The 24,116-nt window shown below is 47.3% G+C and overlaps 1 protein-coding gene across 7 annotated transcripts in view; it reads right to left on the reverse strand.

The window, feature by feature from the left end:
• Positions 1-23,716, reverse strand: part of MVB12B (multivesicular body subunit 12B) — a 146,315-nt gene extending 122,599 nt beyond the window's left edge. For 2 of the 7 annotated variants that reach the window (XM_073639774.1, XM_073639773.1), the window contains exons 1-2: positions 23,676-23,716; positions 4,697-4,800 (exon numbers count right to left, since the gene is read on the reverse strand). In XM_073639774.1, the coding sequence (XP_073495875.1) occupies positions 4,697-4,747 (51 nt within the window). In that variant the 5' untranslated portion in view covers positions 4,748-4,800; positions 23,676-23,716. Of the gene's footprint in view, positions 1-4,696; positions 4,801-4,866; positions 5,065-23,474; positions 23,599-23,675 lie in introns of those variants that run through there. The other 5 variants (XM_073639775.1, XM_073639776.1, XM_073639778.1 and 2 more) reach the window with 5 other exon arrangements.
• Between the last annotated feature and the right edge of the window lie 400 nt (positions 23,717-24,116).

Raw genomic sequence — 24,116 nt, forward strand, 5'->3', positions numbered from 1 at the left:
GGAGGAAGAGTGGAGAGGCCACAATCCAAGCTGCTGGAGGTCTAGTGTGAAGTTTCCACAATCAGTGATGGTTTGGGGAGCCACGTCATCTGCTGGTGTAGGTCCACTGTGTTTTATCAAGACCAAAGTCAGCGCAGCAGTCTACCAGGAAATGTTAGAACTTTTTGATGATATTCTAATGTTGTGAGATGCATCTGAAAGTCTGACTCTTCCCTAATGACTATGGGGCAATGGCTGATTGATTGTCGGGGAAGATGTCCATCACACTTGTCCAATCGAGGATTACTGATGTACTGTTCTCCCGGGCGACACGTCAGCCGGCGGCGCTCTCAGAGCGCTCAGCCAGATGGTGACCAAACAATGTTTCGGCCAACAGCTATCTAATATGTATGGGGGTCTTTATAGTTATGTGCTGGAAATCAATATGAACAGTTAATGGACACCCACCATTTATACAACTATATTTATAATTCAAAAAGCAGGACCCGTGCTGGGATTTAGATGATCAGTGACGTTCTCAGGAGCCAAAGCCCAAGCGATCTGCAGGAAATTAAAGTCACAATCGGTGTCACAGCTGACCCTGATCCACCTTCCTTCACTATGACTTTTGCACACGCTCATTAAATGCTTAAATACAAAAAGATAGGGCCTTAGGCTGTTCATTGTGTCTAATGTACATGTTAATTTCCAGAAACAACAAGTTTAAAAAAAAAAAAAAAAAGTGTGAGTGGCGGGTGTAAAAATGTTAATATTTCTATTTTATTGTGATATTTAGGGTAATAAAAAAAAAAAGGAGTTTGAAGATACATTTAAAGGGGTTGTCCACTACTCAGACAACCTCTTCTAAATCCGTAAGTGTTTCACCCCTTTTAAAATAACACTCATGCTCACCTCCGATGCCGGCACTGTTAATGGGGATCGTATCCGTGTGACATCACACAATCCCTGCAGCCAATCAGTATCCGCTTCACTCTCCCCGCCTTCGGATAAATCTCTTAAGACCGGAAAAAGTGAGCGCTGCTGCTGCAGTCTCTTCCTCCGCATGCATGTGATGCGTCCTACGGCGGGGAGAATGAAGAGGCCGCAGGGTTGATGCGACACCGCTGGTAGTGACAGTGCCGACACCGCTGGAACGGAGCCGGAAGTGAGCATGAGGAGTGTTATCATTATAAAAGGGGAAAGCTTAGGGCATGAGAAGGGGGATGTCAGAGTACTGGACAACCCCTTTAACATTAAATTTATATTTCAACAATAGTTCATTTTCTGATTATTTATTCCCTTACAGGGCCGGAAGAAACACTATTTGGGAAAAAAAAATATAAAAAGTGTCTCCTTCACTTTTAGGATCATATGGGGGTGCCATGAATCAGATCCCCAGTAATTATTAACCCCTTCATGACAAACTGATTTTTCATTTTTTTTTTCCCCCCAGAAGTCATAACTTTTTATTTTTCTATATACTTAGCCAAGCCTGACAACATTGCACATAGACAAGCATGAGCGCTTGTTTGTTGTTTTTTTTGCCATTGTTTATATGACATCCATCGTGCAGTAAAAATTACCTGGTAGGTGGAGAGGGGGAGGGATTGCAAATCAAACTTTTCTAAACTTTTTTTTCCCTTCAATTTTACTTTTCGGGCCCTTTTCGCAGATTGAAGCTGCAATAGTTTGATCGCTTGTTCTATATACAGCGATGTTATTGCCTTGAGCAGGCGGCCATCTTCCATGGCGACTCATAGCCTCCCACCCCCGTGCGATCACATTGCGGTGGTGGGTGTTAGGTGCACATGCATTCAAACACCCAGCGTCAGTGATTGACAACTTCATTTCAATGGTGAAACAACGATCGTATCTAGGATTAGGTCTCTTCTGTTACTAGTAGATGCCAGTTCCCGACCCCGCTACATTCACTGGCTCCCACCATAGGGCATATGATTATATCCTTCGTCGGGAAGGGATTAAAGTGGATCTATCACAAGATTTCACAATATGAACTTCATACATTAGTAAATAGATCTCTTAGACCTGTTGAGACTGGTGTAATTACTTTGAAAATCTAAAGTCAGAATGGCTGTATAACCATTTTTTGAACGTTTTTCCTGCCCCAATATAAAAATGTAACATTTTATCAGGCCATCTGTAGCTGGACTCAAAAAAAAAATGCTCAAATTAATATTAACTCCTTTTTGACATTTATTTTCAAAAGTAAGTATATCAGCCTCATCAGGTCCCAGAGCTTTAAATAAAGTATTCAAAATCGTAAAAACCTGGTGATAGATCCATTTTAAATGATGGCGTATTCCTAGCAGTATGCCATTATTTACTAAGATGGGAAATGCAGATGTGCAGTCCAATAAGAGAATCATTGTTTTTCCTGAAGGGGTCACTTTACTGTGACCATCACTTGCCATCTCCATTTCTGCACCATGAGTTACTGTAACTGAGGCCCTTTCACAAGGGAAGGTCAATGAGTGTATAAAAAAATAATAATAATTTAGAGTTTCATCCAGAACAGTCGGACGATGATTTATCTCACTTGTCAGTATACAATCCGTTTTTCACAGCAGCAGCCATTAATCATTTACAGTTTCCTATGTTACAGAATTGCAATGTATCCTTAAATATCAAAAACTATACTGTGGTTCTGTATGGCATGCAATTTTTTTTATGCACACAGAATTATCCGTCTTATCCAATTTACGGAAGAAATTAGTGCACGCTGCGATCGATCAGTGAAAAAATATATATATTAAAATTGCTCCCCTGCACTGCCCCATTGGATAACACTGCTCCAAGTGCGGGACATTTTCTTTTTCAGACAGAAGAAAACGTTTGTGTGCACAAGCCCATATAGTGAAAAGATAGAATTATACTTGCAGCACGAACAAAGATGATCAACCCACCAGTCACCTCCCGGCCATTTAAATCAAAATTGCATTGACTAGTGGTCCCTGACTCTGTGCATAATATTAGAGATGAGCGAATGAAGTTGAACCACGCTGGTCCGTAGCCCATGGCCATGAGACAGAAGCCCTGAGAACAGTTTCCTACCTGCAGAGTCCCCAGAGTCTCTTCCTAATTGCAGACCTGGCGTGACATCACTAATGCGGAATGATGTCATGCTGAGCCTACCAATCAGAAGGGGCAGAACTTCCCGGCAGGCTGGAAGATGTTTGCAGAGCTGAAGTCTGGTGGCCACGGACTACTAATGTGGCCGCTGGAACAATGTCCATGCAAAATAATTTGCCTGTTAACTGAAAATCTGGTCTTTTGCAAACGTTTCCCTGTGTTGTCATGTAGTCAAACGATAGATCATATCTTGAGTCACATGTATCCAACAGCGCGGGGGGTGGGGCATTCCGCTCCCCCAACAGCAGGAGGGGGGCTATCCGCTCCCCCAACAGCGCAGGTGTGTGGGGGGGGGGGTTATCCACTCCCCCAACAGCGCAGGTGGGGGGGGGGGGGTTTATCCACTCCCCCAACAGCGCAGGGGGGAGGGGGGGGGTTATCCACTCCCCCAACAGCGCAGGTGGGTTATCCACTCCCCCAACAGCGCAGGTGGGGGGGGGGGTTTATCCACTCCCCCAACAGCGCAGGTGGGGGGGGGGGGGGTTTATCCACTCCCCCAACAGCGCAGGTGGGGGGGGGGGGGGTTTATCCACTCCCCCAACAGCGCAGGTGGGGGGGGGGGGGTTTATCCACTCCCCCAACAGCGCAGGTGGGGGGGGGTTGGTTTATCCACTCCCCCAACAGCGCAGGTGGGGGGGGGTTTATCCACTCCCCCAACAGCGCAGGTGGGGGGGGGTTTATCCACTCCCCCAACAGCGCAGGTGGGGGGGGGGGGTTATCCACTCCCCCAACAGCGCAGGTGGGGGGGGGGGGGTTATCCACTCCCCCAACAGCGCAGGTGGGGGGGGTATCCACTCCCCCAACAGCGCAGGTGGGGGGGGGGTATCCACTCCCCCAACAGCGCAGGTGGGGGGGGTATCCACCCCCCCAATAGGGGGGGAGGGAGGGTTTATCCGCTCCCCCAACAGTGCGGGGGGGTGGGGCTATCCGCTCCCAACAGCACGCTGTAACCTTTATTATATAAAACGTCTCCATCTATAGGATGAATGACGGCATGAACACAGACTGGTCTTCTAGCTCCAGCCTGATGCACAGACCCCCCCCCCCCCTTCCTCCTCTCATAACAATCCATGTAACAGCATTTCTGATACATTATTGCACATAGCATCACCACAGCCAGGCTGCCAGCAGCTGCAAGGCCTCCCTGCCTAAGTAACTATCTTCTGCAAATAACAGTTCATGGCTACCCAAATAAAAAATACTCCATCATGACAGCATTCAGTGATATAAACCTGCATGGCTGCCATGGAAAGGAAAAGGAGGAAGGAAAGGGAGGGAGAATATAAGAGGACAAAAATAATGCACAAGAGGAAATTCTGTCATTCAGCCCCCCTTCCCTCCCCTCCATTATAATAACCACTGAATCCAGAGCCCAGCTGGTGCCATGAAGGGGTTAACAGATGCATCCACTGATCCAATGAGCTCTCAGGCCTTGCTGCATCCCTGCAAATACTGAGCAAGCACAACAAAGCCTGCAGGCTGATGGCTACCAAGCCAGGCGACCACCCCAGGAAGGGTCTGCAGCCCTGCAGATGGAGGAGGCTGGGGGCTCCAGAGGACACTTAACTGTTAAGCGTGGAAAATCGTCCCTTCTTTTCATGCAAAGGCAGCTGTTCATTGCCAGTCGTGGAGGGAGAGAGCAGAGGGAGGTCTGGGAAGGAGGGGGAGAGGCTGAACAGAGAGAGAGAAAAGGAGACACATATCATACACAGTGCATAGAGGAGGGGAAAGCCTTACCCAGTGTGTGACAGGCTCAGATCAGATGCCCCCGGCGTTGCCCACCCCTGTCCGAGCTGCAGATCCGCCTGTGAGATCACATCAGTCACCTCCTGCCCATTTAAACTTTCCACCCCCAGCCAGCACTAACAAAGTGGAGAGGACATGTGAGGCTGTGTGCAGGCGGAAGGAAGACTGCTGCCCCTGCTGGGCGAGATGCGCCAGTGCAGGGGTGTGTTTTCAATTCATCCTGTCACTTCTGTGTATTTACTAATAGTGGATGGTTCTATTTACTAACATCGTATCTGAAACATAAACACAAGTTATACATCGTGCACATGAAGGATAAGAGTGGGGAGAATAAGGGAAGAGTGTGCCCCTGCAAAAGTCTAGGGTGTTAAAGGGGTTGTCCAGGAATCCCCTATCCACAGCATTTGTGGGGTGTCCGACCGTTGGGACTTGTACCGATTGGCAGAACGGGAAACTTTTACCCCTGTAAGGGCTCATTCAGACATCAGTATTTTCCACGAACGACCGATTATTCTGATCAGACTTTGATCGGCGTGTGGTCCGAGTGTCATCGTTTTTTTCTCACATATGGAGAGAAAAAAGAAAAAAAAGTTCCCCCACCTTCTCCATTCTAACAGTCTGTGAAAATCGGTCTGATTTTTTCACGGAGACATAGACTTGCATTGAGTATCGGATCAAAATCGGACGTGTTTCCGACGTTTTCCGCAGACGGCTCGGTCCAAGGAAAGAAAATCGGAATTGTGCACAGCCCCATAGAATATTATGGGAACGAGTGCTATCCGTGAAAACCACAGCACTCATACGAAAAAAATCAGATGTGTGAACGAGCCCTTAGAATGGAGTGGCAGTGCGCTTGTCCGACTAAGGGGCTGCGCTTGGCTTTTTCTGTCAGCCACATATAAAATGAATGGAGCGGTGTTCGGGCGTCAAATCTGCCGCTTCATTTTGAAACTAAGGTAATAAAAGTGCTCTTGTTCTGCCGATCAGACAGCAAGATAGCTGATATCTTGTTTTCACTGTACAACCCCTTTAATTAAAGGGATTTTTTCAGGCAATGTTCACATAGAATTTTTTTTGAGATTAGGAGTTTCTTGGAGAAGATTCGCTCCAAAATCCTCTTTAAAGATATTATCCGAGACTTTTGTATTATCTTCTTATGGGGCTAAGAACTTACAGGCAGGTATTTTCTAACTACCTGGCTGTCGCCGATCTCTGCCAGCTAAGACTGATTACAGACCGCTCCAGCCGGTAATTCTGCGGCTTCTGGTGACGTCACGTCGACAGAGCGGCTTCTTCTCTTCAGCTCTGGGTCGTCAACGGGGCATCACTACCAATGTCATGCTAATTGACAGCTGGCTCCCTGCTGCCTAACTGCGGGGAGCCAACTGTCAATAAAGCATGATGTCAGCATACTAGAATAGGAAGAGCTGCTCTGTGGACATGAGATCAAATGAAGAAGCAGAAGCGGTCCATGGCAGCCATGAGACAGCAGAGATAAGCGCCGGGCAGAACAGGTAGGTAGTTAGCAACTATCTGCCAGTGAGTTCTTAGCCCCATAAAAAAAGAAAAAAAAAAAGTCACAGATAACCCCTTTAAAAACTGCTTCATAAACACTTGTAAAACTCTTCCTACTCATTTCTACAGGAAATCCTCATGACTGTTCATATGAGGATTTTTTTGAGCATTTTTTTCCTGCAGGCTTTGAAAATCACCTAGTGGGAAAAAAAAGTGCATGTCAGTTCTGTAAAGCAGTTTTTGATGGAATCCTCATCAAACAAGGCACTGTAAGAAAAACACTTTGGGGAAAAAAGGTTTGTTAGGGTCAGTACGCACGACGTCCGCTCCGAAACCCGCCTGAAAAAGCGGTTAAAAAATGCTGAAAAGAACGAACATATGCGCTGCAATGTGAAAACCACTTGCCGATCATATGTTCAGGCTTTTGAGCGTCTTTTAATTGCTTCAGGCTTCCAAAAATACTAAGTGGTTAAAAGAAATGACCCGACTATTCTTCAGGGGTTTCCTATTCCGAAGACGTTCTGTACTTTACACATCAAAGGAAAAGCTCAAAAGACACCCAGGAGATGCCCCGGTCCTTCAGCATTTTTGTTTCTTTATTGTTTATTGGAATTAAAAAAAAACAACTGGAAAATTACTGTAAAAATAACCTAAAAAAACACTTAGAATAACATACGCTGAAAAAAAAAAACATTGAAAAAAACACTTAAGAAATTACAAAAAAAGCTTAAAAAAAGAGAAAAGACGCTTCAAGTTTACAAAACTCTGGAAAGAAAGAGCAATTCCTGAAGCACATTCTGCGTGAAAAATGAATGTTTTTGACTGCCATGTGCATGTACCCTATAACTTGTATATATGTATATATGTGGCTGTTGCATTTGGGTGGCCAGTCAGTACATCACCGTCTGTCCTCAGACCTTGATACACAAATGCAAGGACCTGGCAAAAAAAAAATCACCATAATGTGCGCTTCATTAGAGGATCATCGGAATAGTTTGATGTGTCTTTTGGATATTTTCTTTTTAAATTTTATCATAGAGGTTTTTTTATGTATAAAACGTGATCTTAGAGAATTATCTTCTGCTAATTGTAGAAGATAATTGAGTCCAAAACTGCTACACCCAAACACCTGGTGGAACTTTCCTTCGCTCGGGGCAAAACTTCAGATTTATATCCAAACACTCCATCTATATTCTAAAAATTCAGCCAAAAACACAGTAGCTTGTTGGCACCAGCCCTGGCACTCATCACCTTGGGCAAAAGAGTAATATTTCATTTCTACTTTACTGTTACTGTCTGACAATCCAGAATTTTTGATAATCTGGTACATATTCAATTCCATTGTTGATGAAGAGTCTAATTTTTAGTGACCCAAATGCTGGGACTCCTCCGACTTATCATGAGTAAAAGGCGTCTTGCCCCCTCGTTTAAATGGACTGGCGGTCACGCTTGTGCATCGCTGCTCAGTTCATTGTCTAGCGGAGCACAGGGCTCAGATGTCTTTATCAGTCCTGTAGACAATTGATGGAGTATCAACAAGAATTTGAGACCACTTGTCCATTCACACAGGGGGGCATAGGACCCCACGCTCTCATGAATGGAGGAGGCTAAAAGCAATCAGACCCTTATCGGCTGTCTTGTAGATTTGAGATACTTTGTAAGGCGACGTTCACACATAGCGGCCATTTTGCGTTCCTATTACTATTTCCCTGCACAATCACGTAAGACCATGTAGTCGGTGATATTGGCTTTTCAGGTGACATAGTTGTTTTCCTGCAAAATTAAGTGATTTTACACGGAAACGGTAAAAACAAAGCAGCGGTACATGGCTAAAAGTTGCAGAATGACCACTGCATCTGAACACAGCCTAGGACGAAAAGATATTTTTATTGTTTTTTTTTTATTGTATTGTTTGTAAACTATTACGTGTGCAATAACCAGCTCTAGTCTATCACAAATGGGTTTGCATATAGCCTCTACAGTCAGTGCACCAGGGCCCGCTGGTGATGAGGACCCTCTTACTGCCTCAATGAGGATTGTAGGGGCCATCACTATTTCGGTTGTAGTGGGTTCACAATATTGGATTGTGGACGATTAGATCAGGTGTGGCGGGTGTCCGATGTGTGAGTGGTGTGTGTGGGATCACAGAAGAGAGAAGCAAGTGTGAAGCGTGTGTCCTGTGTGTAAGTGGTGCATTTGTGGTGCCGTGGCTTTGTATGCAGCATCATTGGGTGTAGATGTTTGTCAGTCAGCACTGGGCAAAAGATGGATAAAGGGAAACTATCATCAGAAAATGACCTAATCAGATAAATGTATTTTTCTTAAAAATTATGGAAATAGATTTTTTTTTTATATCAAGATTTAATTAAAAAAAAAAACTTGCAATTTTTACACTGGCCACTAGGGCTTTTTTAGACTCATAGTTCCTGTCCTTTCAGGAAGAGTTTTCAGCAGGCTCCTTATCAGCAGAGACAGGATTACGATGCCAGGTAACACCTCTATACACAGCAATGACACAGGATTCACCAATCACAATACTTGATGTCACAGCTGACCTTCACAATAACCTTTATGCATGCTCATTAGATGCCTCAGTGGAAAATATAGGGTCTGTTCATTGTACAACATATAAATGTTTTGTTTCCTGAAACAATAGGAAGTTAAATGGAATCTGTCAGTAGGATCAATCCTCCTAAGCCGTCTGTATGGGCATGTAGGTCATGGGAAGCTGAATAAAATGATACCTTGATATCTGCGATCGGATGTCTTATTTCACAGAAATCCACATTTTTCTTAATATGTAAATGAGCTGGTAAGATCTATGGGTCGGACATAGATCTCCCTGAGAATCTGCCTCTAGAGATTATTGTAAATGAAAGGGGGAGTTACCAGTGTGAGACATGTAATGACTGACAGTCTGCTCTCCTGATCTACATCTCTCACACTGGTAACTCCCCCTGTCATTTACAATAATTTCTGAATGCAGATTCTCAGGGAGATCTATGTCCGGCCCATAGATCTTAACAGCTCATTTACATATTAAGAAAAATGTAGATTTCTCAGGAACCATTCATCAGATCCCATATATCAAGATATAATTTTATTCAACTCTCTATGACCTTCATGCCCATATAGACCGGCTTAGGAGGGTTGATCCTAGTGATAGATTCCCTCTAAGAGTTTAAAAGAGCCGCAGTGGCCAGTGTGAAAATTGCAAGATTTCTATTTTTGATTTTTAATACAGATAGTTGTGATGTGTAAATACAAATAAAAAATTACCAAAAATGAAAAAAAGGTGTTTTTTTTTTACACAAAAACCTGATGTAAAAAGAGGATTTGTCTCCAGGTCAAAAGTGGGTAGTTTTTGCTCTAATTATTATATTCCATTGACTATTCTTTTTTTTTTTAATCGGCCATATGGTTCCAGAGATACAATATCTCACAAAAATGAGTACACCCCTCACATTTTTGTAAATATTTTATTAGATCTTTTCATGGGACAACACTGAAGATATCACGCTTTGATAGAATGTAAAGTAGTCAGTGTACAGCTTGTATGACAGTGTAAAATTGGTGCCCTCAAAATAACTCAACACACAGCTATTAATGTCTAAACCGCTGGCAACAAAGGATAGGGCATCAATGTATGGTCGGCCGGGGTCCTGCACGCGGCACCCCCGCCGATCAGCTGTTATCGGTGCCGGCAGCAGCGGCTGCCAGCCGGAAGTCTTTGCCAGCGGTGCTTGGCCGTCCATCTGTAGTGGCCGCCACGGGGCACTGCACATCCGGCTCCCATTGAATTGAATGAGAGGCGGATGTGCAGTTACAAGCAACAGCCACTACAAATGGACAGCCAAGCACCGTAGGTAAGGACTTCCGGCTGGCGGCCGCTGCCACCGATAACAGTTGATCAGCAGGGGTGCCGCGTGCGGGACCCCGGCCGATCATACATTAATGCTCTATCCCATGGATAGGGCGTCAATGTCAAAGTAGTGGACAACCCCTTTAAAGGCTGTGTGTTGAGTTATTTAGAGGGCACACCAAATGTACACTGTTATACAAGCTGTACACTAACCACTTTACATTGTATCAGTGTCATATCTTCAGTGTTGTCCCATGAAAAGATATAATAAAATATTTACATAAATATGAGGGTGTACTCACTTTTGTGAGATACTGTATGGGCCTTTTTATTTACCACAACTTTTTATGGTCTTTACTAATGGGTCGTGACTCACATAATCCTCTGGGGCGTGTCTGTTATCTGATTGTGAGCTACGTCCCCTTGTAAAGACCATAAAAATTACCACTGAATGAAGCGGCCCATATCTCTGCAACCGTGGTGGATTTCAAAAAGACAAAAAAAACTAAATAATCAGAGGAGCAGCGGGAATGAAATAAGACCAAAAATTGGCCACTTTTGATCTGCTGACAGCTCCTCTTGATCCCCTTTGGGCGATTTTCCTTTTTTGTTTTTTTCCTCCCCTTTTTCCAAGAGCCATAACTTCCCTATTTATAGCTGTATGAGGGCTTGTTTTTTGAGGGACAAGTTGTAATTTTGAATGACATTATTGATTTTACGATATCATGTACTGGAGAGCGGGAAAAAAAATTGGGTTGAAATTGAAAAAAAAAAGTGCAATTCCACAATTGTTTTTTGGATTTTTTATTTTTTATTTACCATGTTCACTTTACGGTAAAACTGACCTGACAATATGGTTCTCCAGGTCAGTACAATTACACAAATACCAAACATCAATAGTTGTTTTTTTTTTAATTTAAGTGGTGAAAAAAAAATTGGGAGATTTGCAGAAAATTTTTTTTTGTTTGTTTCGACATTTTCTGAGACCCGTAGCGTCTCCATTTTTTGGAATCTGGGGCCGGGTGAGGGCTTATTTTTTGCGCCCTGAGCTGACGTTTTTTTTATTGATACCATTTTGGGATAGATACGATGTTTTGATCACGTGTTATTACATTTTATTTCAATGTTGCGGCGAGGAAAAAAAATAATTCTGGAGTTTTGATTTTTTTTCTCTCCTTATGACGTTTGCCGATCGGATTAATTTATTTTATATTTTGATAGATCGGACTTTTATGAACTAATTGATACCAAATATGTGTAATTTTTATTCCTTTTGTTTTATTTGTAATGGGGCAAAAAGGGGGGTGATTTGAAAATTATTTTTTTTAATTTTTTCATTTTTTTCACTGTATTTATTAGTTTTCTTAGGGGATTTGAAGCAGCGATCTTCTGATCGCTTGTGCTATACCTAGCAGGGCTTCAGAACTGCTATGTATAGTGAAAATCATGATCTCCTATGAACGCCGGCCAAAGGCTGGCTTTCAAATGAGGATCGTAATGACAGACACGGGGGTCTTGAGCAGACATTCAGCTGTCATGGCAACCCATCGGCGCCCCGCAATCACGTCATGGGTGCACTGATGGGAGCATGGAATGGCTCGCCCCCTGGGTTAAATCACGCTGTCAGAGAATGACAGCCGGATTTAAGAGGTTAACAGCCATGGGCGAAGCACCACTGCACCCGCGGATGTTAGAGGCACAAGATGGCTGATTAAATCAGTCATCATCTGCTGGGAAAGATGCAGGTGTTTGGGGTGTAAGCCATTAGCAAAGTCAGGTACACAACATATGGTGTAAATGTACGTCATACAGTATGTGGAGAAGGGTTAAAAGTGGTCGGCCACTTACTCTTATTCGTGCAGCTTTCCTCAGAGACTGTCGAGCACCTCTGTCCTTACAATGGCTCCTGGCGGAGGAGCCTGTGATCAAATCTGTCCATCAGTTTCCTCCAATAGAAAACCAGCTTTCCCTTGTGAGGTATTTTACTATTGGAGGAGGCTGATGGACAGGTCCGGTCACTGCTCCTCCGCCAGCAGCCATTGTATGGACTGCAGAGCTGTGCCGTCTGTGAGGAGAGCTACACTTACAAGAGAAAATGGCCGACCCCTTTAAGTGTGTAATTAGGTAGCATGTGAATGGCTTGTATCACGTGTCCAATGCGTGAGTGGAGGATGTGCGATATGTATACTAGAATATACCACATACATAGTATATATGACGCGCCCCTGGGCCTGCTGTGTCGCGCAGCGTCTCGCGCACGGGGGCTTACCCGGAACCGGATCAGATGAGGGTTGTAGTCTCCGAGTGGCGGGGACCCGGTCCGTGCCCAGGGAGTCAAACTCAGTGTGTGGCAGTCTTGATAGGTGTTATTTGAGTGTCGACTACGCCACCCGTTGATTTGCAGCTATGGAGCTGCCGCTGCAGGGCAGACCACTGAGGCCGGTGTAGAATTGTGCAGCGTGATAGTATAACCCCCAACGGGAGGGGTATGGCCTCAGGGCAGCCGACGTGGAATATGGGGGTAGCAGGAACCACTCAGAGACGGTGCGGTGTAATTCAGGGTCTTTACTGGTAACAACGATAGACCCTCCCGGAGTACTTGCTAGCGAACGGGGCCTGGTCAGTCCTTGAGCAGATGGGATCTCCCCTGGCCAGGCGGAGTTGTAGGCCTCCCAAACTGACTGTACTCTTCTGGCTACCTTGCTAGAAGCGGATATAAGTAGCCCACGTCCCTGAGTGTGCCGTGTGGTGCTCACCCGTATGGCCGGTGACTCGGGGCCTTCTTCTAATGGCTTCCGCTCCACGATGGCGGTGCTGGTCCCACGCGTGTGACCTTGCCTTCGGGTTTCTGGGCCAGAGGACCTGCAATCCCCTGCCGGTCGGCTTCTGCTGCTGGGTAAGAGTTAGTCCCCACAGCCTCGGACGCCGGGTCCGGTAAGAAAGCTTCTCAGTCAGGGCGAGCTCTGCAGCTGCCAGCCCCTGACTCATAGTAGTATTGCTCCCACTGAGCTTCTGCTGTTTCTTCCTATGACTGTTTCTCGTCTCTACTCTCCTTGACTCCTAACCCTGCCTCAGCCCCGGGTTTATATAGGGGAAGTTCTTCCCCTCCCAAGACTGGGCAGGAGGTATGGCATGCATAGGATCCCTGACCAAGAGACCTCCCACCTGCTCTCAGACATAACATGGCTGTTACTGTGGAAACCAGACCCCTGGGGTGCCACATTCCCCCCTAGTGAAATTTAGTACTCCGGGACTAAACATATTTTTGAAAAAACATAACAAGGTATAACAATAACAATACAATAAAGAAACATATAAAGGTGGTCACGGCATGTCCGTAACCGGGTGCAGTCTTTGAAGAAAGCAAGGTGTCCATTTCACCAAAACAGGGAGACGTAACCAGGTAGGGGTCTGTTCTGCCCCGAGTTCTTAACAGTCTTTAGTCCGTCCTGGGTTACGCTCCAACTATGTACACAGGATTCCCGGTAAATCCACCAAAAACTCCTATAAACAACTAGAAACACATAATTATACACAAGCAATAAGAAAAACAGGTAACCACAAATAAAACAACTTATACATTTCAAATCCTCCAACGTGCGGGTAACTGGCCTCTAGTGGCCCTAGTGGACCTACGGAGCTCACTGTCTAGCCCTGAACTACAGGGTGTAGGAGCTGTCAAGGGTAAACTGGGCAGCTGTCTACCGGCTCTTTGGCTCACTAGGGGTACGGCAGGCTCACTATAAGCAGAGGGTTGATCCTCCTGTTCTGCTTGTGTGGAGTCTTCTGCCTCCTGGACCGGCTGCTCTTCCAGCTCTACCTGTCGCTCCGTAGGTGCTTGGGATGCGGGTTGGAGGAAGGTGAGTACGGGTACCACAACTGCGCCATTGACTTGAGTCCAAGACCGAGGGAAGTCTCCGAGCACAGTACTAACCATGTCTTCCCTTTCCTCTACGGGTCGAGGGTCTTCTTGTTCCTCTTCAGGGTTCCGTAGCTGTTCGGGACACTTCTTCAGGTGATCCCGGGATACAATGGTTGTGGTTTCACCTCCGTCTTTACTGATGGTACAGACCTTTGGGTTGTCGTGGCTTGAGGGCAGTACGGTGTACGGGTCCTTCTCCCACTGGTCGTCCAACTTGTGGAGCCGTCTTTTTCTCTTCAAGACCTGCTCTCCGGGTACCAGGGGAACAGCGGGAGCATACTGGTTGTAAGTTTTCTCTTGTCTTTCCCTAGCCTGACAGAGACTTCGCTCCACGCTCTCCTGTACTCTCCGGTACTGCTGCTGCCTCTCTGTGTCCCAGTCTGCTTCTGGTGAAGTGTCCTCGGGTGTCAGGACTCCCATTTCCAGGTCAACAGGTAACTTACCAGGTCTCGCCCTCATTAGGTAAGCCGGGGTACAGTTGGTGGAACCTACCGGGATGTGGTTGTATAGGTCCACCAGATCGGGCAGCTTCTCAGGCCACAGACCGCGTTCTTCCAGGGGCAACGTTTTCAGAAGATCCATTACCACCTGGTTCATTTTCTCACAAAGTCCATTAGTTTGCGGATGATAGGGTGTCGTCCTTATCTTCCGGCAGCCATACAGAGTGCAGAATTCTTGGAAGACCTCCGCTTCAAAGGCAGGTCCCTGGTCTGTCAACACTTGGTCCGGGTACCCGTGTGGACGGCAGAAATGCTGCTGGAAGGCTCTAGCTGCTGTTCGAGCTGTTAAGTCCTTGACGGGGACGACAACCAAGAACCAGGAGTAGTGATCCACGATGGTTAGTGCGTAGACGTAGCCACTTCTGCTTGGGGTCAGTTTTACATGATCCAAGGCTACCAGTTCCAACGGCTGCCGGGTGATGATGGACTGCAGGGGAGTCTTCTGGCTGGCACGGTCCTTCCTTCTTAGGTTGCACGGGCCACAGTCTCTGCACCACCTCTCGATGGTTCCCCTCATGCCTACCCAGTGGAACCGCTCGCGCAGCAGGAACTCCAGCTTCTTCCATCCGAAGTGTCCAGCCCCGTCGTGGTATGCCTCCATCACCATGGCTGCGTCTCTTCGTGGCACCACTACTTGCCAGATTAGTTCATGCGTCCGGGAGTTAACCATTCTGCGGCACAACTTCCCCTTGTAAAGGAACAGTCTACTCTTTTCTGCCCACAGTTGCTTGGCTTCCTCCGGAGCGTCTGGGTCAAGGCGAGCCTCTGGCCGAGTCAGCATCTCCTTTACCAGCCGGACGGCAGGGTCGCTGTCTTGCGTTTCCGCCCAGTTGTAGTGAGGCAAGGGGTTAAACGTAGCGGCTTGCTTACTCCCTACCCGGTGGGAACACTGGATAGTCCCATGACGGTGGAACGCAGGGAGTTCGACTTCTTCCAGTTCCTCTTGATCTTCTCCTACGTCCGGTAGATTTGGCATCCTGGACAGGGCGTCCGCGTTGGTATTGGAGCGTCCTGCCCGGTATTTGATTGTGAACTCGTAGTTGGACAGACGAGCCATCCATCTCTGCTCTAGGGCACCGAGTCTTGCTGTGTCCAGGTGTGTCAACGGGTTGTTATCCGTGTACACGATGAACCGGGAAGAAGCGAGGTAGTGCTTAAAGCGTTCGGTGACTGCCCACACCACTGCCAGGAACTCTAGCTTAAAGGAGCTGTAATTCTCCGGGTTTCTCTCGGTGGGTCGCAGTTTTCGGCTGGCGTAAGCGATTACTCGTTCTTTCCCCTGCTGGATCTGGGACAGCACAGCTCCTAGCCCGATGTTACTTGCGTCAGTGTAGAGGATAAAGGGCTGGCTGTAATCGGGGTACGCCAGGATTTCATCCCCCGTGAGGGCCATCTTCAGCTGGCGGAAGGACTCTTCTTCTAACTTCTCCCATCTGAAGGGCGGCTTCTGGTTCTTGGCCTTCCGGGACTGGCCTATCAGGAGGTCCTGCATAGGAGCTGCCTTTTTGGTGAAAATGGGGATGAATCTGCGGTAATAGCCTACCAACCCAAGGAACTGCCGCACTTCCTTTATACTGGAGGGACTTGGCCATTCCTTAATTGCGGTGATCTTATCAGGGTCGGGAGCCACTCCGTCAGCGCTCACCACGTGTCCCAGGTACTGCACCTTTGGCTTCAGGAGGTGACACTTAGAGGGTTTCACCTTCAGGCCGTAACTTGCCAGGGCTTCGAACACTTCCGCCAGATGTTTCAGGTGGTCCTCATAAGTCTTGGAATATACGATGACATCGTCCAGGTACAACAGGACCGTCTCGAAGTTTTTGTGTCCCAGACAGCACTCCATTAATCGTTGGAAGGTTCCTGGTGCGTTACAAAGTCCAAACGGCATACAGGTAAACTCGCTAAGTCCCATCGGGGTGGTGAATGCGGTCTTCTCCCGGTCCGCCTCTGCTACAGGAACCTGCCAGTACCCGCTAGTGAGATCCAAGGTAGAGAAGAAGTTAGCAGATCTTAAAGCAGCCAAAGACTCCTCTATCCTTGGTAAAGGGTACGCATCCTTGTGTGTGATACGATTGATTTTCCGGTAATCTACACACATCCTCATAGTGTTGTCTTTCTTTTTGACTAAAACTAGTGGGGCTGCCCAGGGGCTACAGCTATCCTGGATTACCCCAGCCTCCTTCACGTCTCTAAGCATCCCCTTGGCGTGTTGGTAATGTGCAGGGGGTACGGGTCGATACCTCTCTTTTATGGGAGGATGATCTCCCGTGGGGATGCGGTGTTCTACCCCCTTAACTCGCCCGAAGTCTAACGGGTGTTTACTAAACACTCTCTCATACTCTTGAACCACCCGGTAGACTCCCTGTTTCTGGTGGGGGGGAGTGGAGTCAGTTCCCAAGTGTAGTTGCTGACACCAATCCTCCATTACTTTCTTAGAGCCGTTACCTTCCTCCGGGTGAGATGGAGGCAAGGGTTCCACAGACTGTATAGAGTTTTGGTTGATGATATATAATTTGGCTAGCGTGGCATACCGGGGTAGGTATACTTCCCTCTTCCCGATATTTATTAGGCGAACGGGCACCCTCCCATGGCGTACATTAACCACCCCCCGTGCTGTCAAAATGGTGGGCCTACTGTCTGAGTAAACTGGTTCTACCATTGCCTGGTAATCCCTACCTCTCGGACCAATAGCTGCCCGGCACCAAATCATCATTTCACTTTTTGGGGGCATGGCAATAGGGAAAGGGTCACACATTCTTACGCTACCAATCTCACCGCCGGAGAGTTCCACCTGTTGCCGTCGCATCAGTGCCCGGATCTCTTTCTGGAGCACTCGCTGCTCGCCGGAGCTGGCGTTCTTGGCAACCTGTTGTAAAAGGAAAATCACCTCTGCAAGACAATTTTCAATTACATTAGTTCCTAGCGTTATCTTTGGGTGACTCTCGTGTTTGTCAATGTCTACAATAATCAGTCCCTGTGCTGCCAGTTCGACTCTACCAATTTTAATGGTCGCCTCTTTAAATCCGATCTGTGGCACGGGCTGACCATTGCTGGCGATGATACTCAAGTCGTCGTCAGGGTAGCGGGTTATATCCGAGTCATTCCAGTACTGCTTGAAGAGCACGTACGGGATGGTGGTGACCTGTGACCCGGTGTCCAGTAGGGCACTCATAGGGATGCCATCCAGTACCACAGGCAAGACTGGACGTCCTCCGACATATTTGTCGCGCCAGTTCGATGGGCCTGGTGATCTTTTTCCTGGGGGTTGGCCCTCTACCCCCAGGTTGTGCCAGTTTAAAGGACAGTACCTTGCCATATGTCCGGGTTGATTGCAGCGGCTACAGATGGGCTGTCCGTCCTCGTTGTACCGGTCACTGGGTCTTCCTCTGGCCGGTGGGGTCCTCCTTGGTCGACGCCACGGGATGTTCTCCGGTCCGGATGCCAGCTGGATCTTCCCTGGAGTGGAAGCCTGTAAAGACTGCACAGTTCGGGTTAACGCAGCAACGCTTTTAGCTAGCTCTTGGACCTGATGGTGCAGGTCTGGAGCCGGGTCATTGTTCAAAGCCTGCGCATCAGCCCCTACAGGCCCTGCCGACAAGGGCGCCGCCTCCTGGTGGTAAGTGATAGCTGGGCGCCTGTGGGTCACAACGCCATCCGGTGCCGGTTCTCGGAGCACCCGGATGGCTCTGTCCTTGAACTGTGCAAATCCCAGATGAGGGTCCTGTAGGGCCATTGCCCGCAACTGGGTTCGGTGGGCATTGCAATATAAACCCTCTATAAATTGTTCAGTCAACAGCCTGTCCTCGTCTCCCACGCCGTCAGGGTCGGTCTGCTTAACGACTCTCAGGGCCTCTTGTAGGTTCAGGGCATAGTCCCTTATACTCTCATGGGCCCGCTGTTTGCACCCGTAGAATCTAAGCTTGATCTCGGCTGAGGTGCGGGTATCAAAGGTGTCCCTCAGCCGGGTTAGTATCCCTGCGACAGTCCTCCCCCCAGGTGGCCAGGACTTTACCTCCCTTCGGGCTGCTCCGGTTAATTGGGCCACCAGGATGCTCACTTTTTGCTCTTCTGTGAGGGGGTACACCTGGAAGAGGCTATCCAGCCTTTCTCTAAAGTCCTGCAGGGTATGTGACTCCCCTGAGTACTGGGGTAGCCAGGCTGCCCCCGGGATATAGGGCATGGTGAAAGGCATGACCGCGACAGCGGTGGCGCTGGCGGGGGTTGAAGCGGTGAAGCTCTCCTCCGTATCCGACATCCTTCTCCCCCCTAGTGGACCGTGGCCTACCTTGCGATGATCCTCTTCCGTAGGCCGCGGCTCCGCAGTGAATCGTCAGGGTTGAGGACCTTCCGTCGCGCTCCGGTGACGTCGGCGTCTGCTGGGCTCCTTCCAGGACCTTACGCAACGTCCGGACGTGAGGCGGGGCTTCAGTTCTCGCGGGCTTTTCGGAGTCCACGCCCCTCTTCTTCCCGCGCGGCGTCCTCAAGATGGCGTCCAACGGCGGGAAAACTCCACGGATGGCGGGAAGAAGGCTGAAGATGGCGCCGGATGGCGGGAATCTTCACAGATGGCGGGAAGAAGGCTGAAAATGGCGCCGGATGGCGGGAATCTTCACCACAGGTGAGTTTGAAAGTCTCTTTTTCAGGCACGCAGTACCCGGTGGTTGCGGGCACGAAATCCTGCCGACTACGCCAAAGTTGACGCGCCCCTGGGCCTGCTGTGTCGCGCAGCGTCTCGCGCACGGGGGCTTACCCGGAACCGGATCAGATGAGGGTTGTAGTCTCCGAGTGGCGGGGACCCGGTCCGTGCCCAGGGAGTCAAACTCAGTGTGTGGCAGTCTTGATAGGTGTTATTTGAGTGTCGACTACGCCACCCGTTGATTTGCAGCTATGGAGCTGCCGCTGCAGGGCAGACCGCTGAGGCCGGTGTAGAATTGTGCAGCATGATAGTATAACCCCCAACGGGAGGGGTATGGCCTCAGGGCAGCCGACGTGGAAGATGGGGGTAGCAGGAACCACTCAGAGACGGTGCGGTGTAATTCAGGGTCTTTACTGGTAACAACGATAGACCCTCCCGGAGTACTTGCTAGCGAACGGGGCCTGGTCAGTCCTTGAGCAGATGGGATCTCCCCTGGCCAGGCGGAGTTGTAGGCCTCCCAAACTGACTGTACTCTTCTGGCTACCTTGCTAGAAGCGGATATAAGTAGCCCACGTCCCTGAGTGTGCCGTGTGGTGCTCACCCGTATGGCCGGTGACTCGGGGCCTTCTAATGGCTTCCGCTCCACGATGGGGGTGCTGGTCCCACGCGTGTGACCTTGCCTTCGGGTTTCTGGGCCAGAGGACCTGCAATCCCCTGCCGATCGGCTTCTGCTGCTGGGTAAGAGTTAGTCCCCACAGCCTCGGACGCCGGGTCCGGTAAGAAAGCTTCTCAGTCAGGGCGAGCTCTGCAGCTGCCAGCCCCTGACTCGTAGTAGTATTGCTCCCACTGAGCTTCTGCTGTTTCTTCCTATGACTGTTTCTCGTCTCTACTCTCCTTGACTCCTAACCCTGCCTCAGCCCCGGGTTTATATAGGGGAAGTTCTTCCCCTCCCAAGACTGGGCAGGAGGTGTGGCATGCATAGGATCCCTGACCAAGAGACCTCCCACCTGCTCTCAGACATAACATGGCTGTTACTGTGGAAACCAGACCCCTGGGGTGCCACATATACACTGCTCAGAAGAATTAAAGGAAAGTTCCGCACATCACAGCGTAGACCCAAGTCTCTTACACTTCAGAGATATCCGTCTGTCCGGTTAGGAAGCAGAAGTGATTGTGAATCAGTGTCACCGGCTTTGGTGCAAATGAAAGTGAGAACAGAGGAAACGGAGAGAAACAGCAAGACGACTCCAAAAAAGGAATGGTTTTGCAGTTGGTGACCGCAGACAATTGCTCTCTCCTTATCCTTCCTGACTTGTTCTTCTCTCGCTTTGCATTTTGTCTTCTCACTACTTGTTGCATGAGGCAGCACCTTCAGCACATTCATGTTGCACAAGTTATCCAGCTCCTCCAGAAGAACATGGTGCAGATACCAGGACAAGAGTCGATACACGAGAAGAGCCGGACATGGCCATAGAAGGGCATCAACCCAGATGAAGCACTGAGAACATGAGAAGGAACTGCCAGAGTCCTACAAGATGAACTCCAGGTGTATTGGTTTACATCTTTCTGACCAAACTGTCAGAAACAGACTCCATGAAGATGGCATGAGGGTCTGACACCTTGTAGTGAGACCTGAGCTCACAGCCCAGAACCGTGCCGCCCCATTGTTATTTTCCAGAGATCACCAGAAGTGGCCGTTCTACAATTGGCATCTCCTTTTCTTCACAGATGAGAGCAGGTTCACACTAAGCAGACGTGACAGATGTGCAAGAGTCTGGAGACGCCGTGGTGGACATTATGCTGGTTGTAATATCATCTAGCATGACTGGTTTGGTGGTGGGTCAGTGATGGTCTGGGAAGATATATCCTTGGGAGGTTGCACAAACCTCCACGTGAATGCCAACGGTACTCTGACCACTGTTAGGTACTGGGATGAAGTCCTCATAGTCATTGTTGGACGTTACATTAGTACTGTGCTCCCGGAGTTCCTGCAGGACAATGTCCAGTCTCATGTGGCCATAATGTAAAGTAAGTTCCTCAATGATGAAGACATTGATGCCATTGACTGCTCCTCACATTTTCCAGATCTGAATCCAAATGAGACCCTCTGAGGCATTATGTATCAGTGCATCTGACGATACCAAGCAGCTCCACAGACTGTCACTGATGCCTTGATCCATGTGCACCATGTCCTTAGGAACATGTCCAGATGGTGTCAGGAGTGCACACAGGCACACGGCTGGACATTTCTGAGTCACATTATGAGTTATGTGATTAAATTCACACAAATTGGATCCGTCTGTGATTCCAGTTTTTACTTTGATTTTTGGGGTGATTAGAAATCCAGCCCTCAATTAAAGATTTTCCCCTGGAATCTTTCACTTATCGTACGATATAAGCTTTCCCTTCAATTTTTTTGAGCAGTATATGTTTTGTTATTAGCGTCTGCTCCTGCACACTTTGTACAGATGTAGTGACAGCCAATATGACGGGTGCGGTGAGCTACGGCCATAGCAATGCGCTTACGCTATTTGTGTAGTCAAGTAGATTAAGATGGCCGCACTACGCAAGCGGCATAAAGTACACTGGTGTACCATAGTGTTCACATAGCATCATATTGGTGGAGGATGCATCAGTACATATTAAGCTGATACCAATTCAATCTCTTCATTACAAAACTTTCACCTTTGCTGAGTGTAGACTTATATATTAAGACATTTTATAAAAAGCAATATTCTAGGATGAATTAAAGGAGTTGTCAAGTGATAATAAGTTACTTATCTGTTGGTTAGGTGATAACTTACATAAAATGGAGTGGAAGGCCAGATGTTCAACTGCTCCTCCATTCATTCTCTATGAGGCTGCCTGAAAAAGGTGAGTGCAGCGCTCGGCAGCCACATGAAATTGAATGGAGCGTTGATCACCCATGCACACTGCCACTCCATTCTAACGGCGATAAAAGTGCTCTGTCCTGCCGATCAGTGCAGATCCCCACAATCAGACCCACACTGATCAGCAAGTTATCACTATGGATAGGTGACTGATAACTTGTTTTCACTGGAGAACAACTTTAAGGCTATGTTCCCACAGTGAGCTTTTGGTGAGTATTTGATGTTGCATATTTTATGCACCTATTAAGTAAATTAGGTTACTTGCATTTTTTTATTGCATTTTTGAGTGTGTTTGGAAGATGAGAAATTTTGAAAAAAAAATTCAAGACATTAGCGTTAGTGAAAATACCCAACAGACTAACATATCTGTTTTTATTTATATAACACAAGGATATAGGAAAGGTAAGGAGGGACACATTTGTAGGTGGTACCTCGATTATTATGGGGTTATGCATAATTAGAATACTTGTTTATGGGATCTCAGTGTGCAATACCAGACACAACCCGTAGACAGGTGTGGCGCTGTTTCTGGGAAGAAAAAAACACATTTTTGCAATTATTTATGACACTTTTTTAGGGTTTGTTCACACTTGATTTAATGAGGATCTGTCTAGTTTTCCATCAGACTTTCTGGTATTTTTGACAGTAAGACAAGCATAGATTGCAGACTATTCTTTCTGTCAAGTACTTTTCTGTTTTTTAATATTTTTGAAATAAATGTGAATTTTGTAGGATTCTTTTTTGCTTGATTTTTTGCTTCCTTCTGGACACTGCAATACTACGATCTTTCCATGTAATTTGTATCCTTATCCTTCAGGTGGGCTGACCTTCCCTCTTAAAATAAAAAAAAATGCTCTTTATTTTTGTCTTTGATCGGTTTGTGCAACTTTTCAGCACCAAAAGTCGCCAATCCTTTACAAAGCCGCACCGAATTGGAAACTCCTCTCAGAAATCTTACTTCAGGCGGGGGACTAGAGCGAGATGCGCCAAAAAAATGCGACATTTGGGGAAAGTTGCATTTTATGAATCTGTCTAAAAGCATTGGGATAAGCAAAATTTTAGGGGGGGAGGAGGACAACTTTAAAAAGTGAGGTGCAAGTACTAAACTCACTAAAAAGGCACAAAATTATTCCAGAAAAGTGGAGAAACAGAAATGATGAATCGGGGCATTACAACTTCACTTAGGAGATGAGTAAAAATATTTTATGTTATTACTTTGTTATTATATACTAGGAACTATCATATATTAGTCATCATTTATAAACATACTTACATTTGTTAAGGTTTTCCTGCCTACCTAGTCTGTGTAGGTTCTCTGTATGCACTTTCCCCATGTTATCCTATGTGACCTATGAAGTAGTTGAGTTTCTCCGAGGGTTGCAGGACGTAACAGCTCTCGGAGAGTTTCATGAGTCTTTGTGTGTTTCGGAGTCAGTGAGATCCCCATGGTAAACGATATGCACAATCACAATACCTTGTGTCTCCTCTGTCCCGGTCTCTTCTGCACTGACTGCACTGCCCCTCTCCCTCCCCATTTATAGACCCACAGTCATTGTCAGTAATGGCCTAAGTGATGTCACTGTCTATATGATATCATTCACTGGGCTAACGCGATCCGTGCCAAGCATGTAAAGACAGACGGTGTCAAGATTTCACCCATAATGGACCTGTGTTATGCCAAAGTAGGAAAAAACTAAAGCAAAGCCATCAATAGTTGTTATACAGGCTCGCATTGCGATTTGGTGAGAATTCCCAAGGTCACCGGGGAGATGTAATGCGTTCTTCTCTGGATGAGAAGTAGTTAATGGTGTCCAATCTTGTAGGCCGAACAGCAGGAAATCTCTCCGAGCTATTATAGGGCCATCTGTGGGGGCTGGGGATTGTGTGAGAGATGCTATTCATGCCACAGACTACG

The sequence above is a fragment of the Phyllobates terribilis genome, unplaced genomic scaffold, assembly GCF_046119375.1.
Source record: "Phyllobates terribilis strain yellow unplaced genomic scaffold, ASM4611937v1 Scaffold_7__3_contigs__length_470593459, whole genome shotgun sequence".
In the NCBI taxonomy this organism is placed as follows: domain Eukaryota; kingdom Metazoa; phylum Chordata; class Amphibia; order Anura; family Dendrobatidae; genus Phyllobates; species Phyllobates terribilis.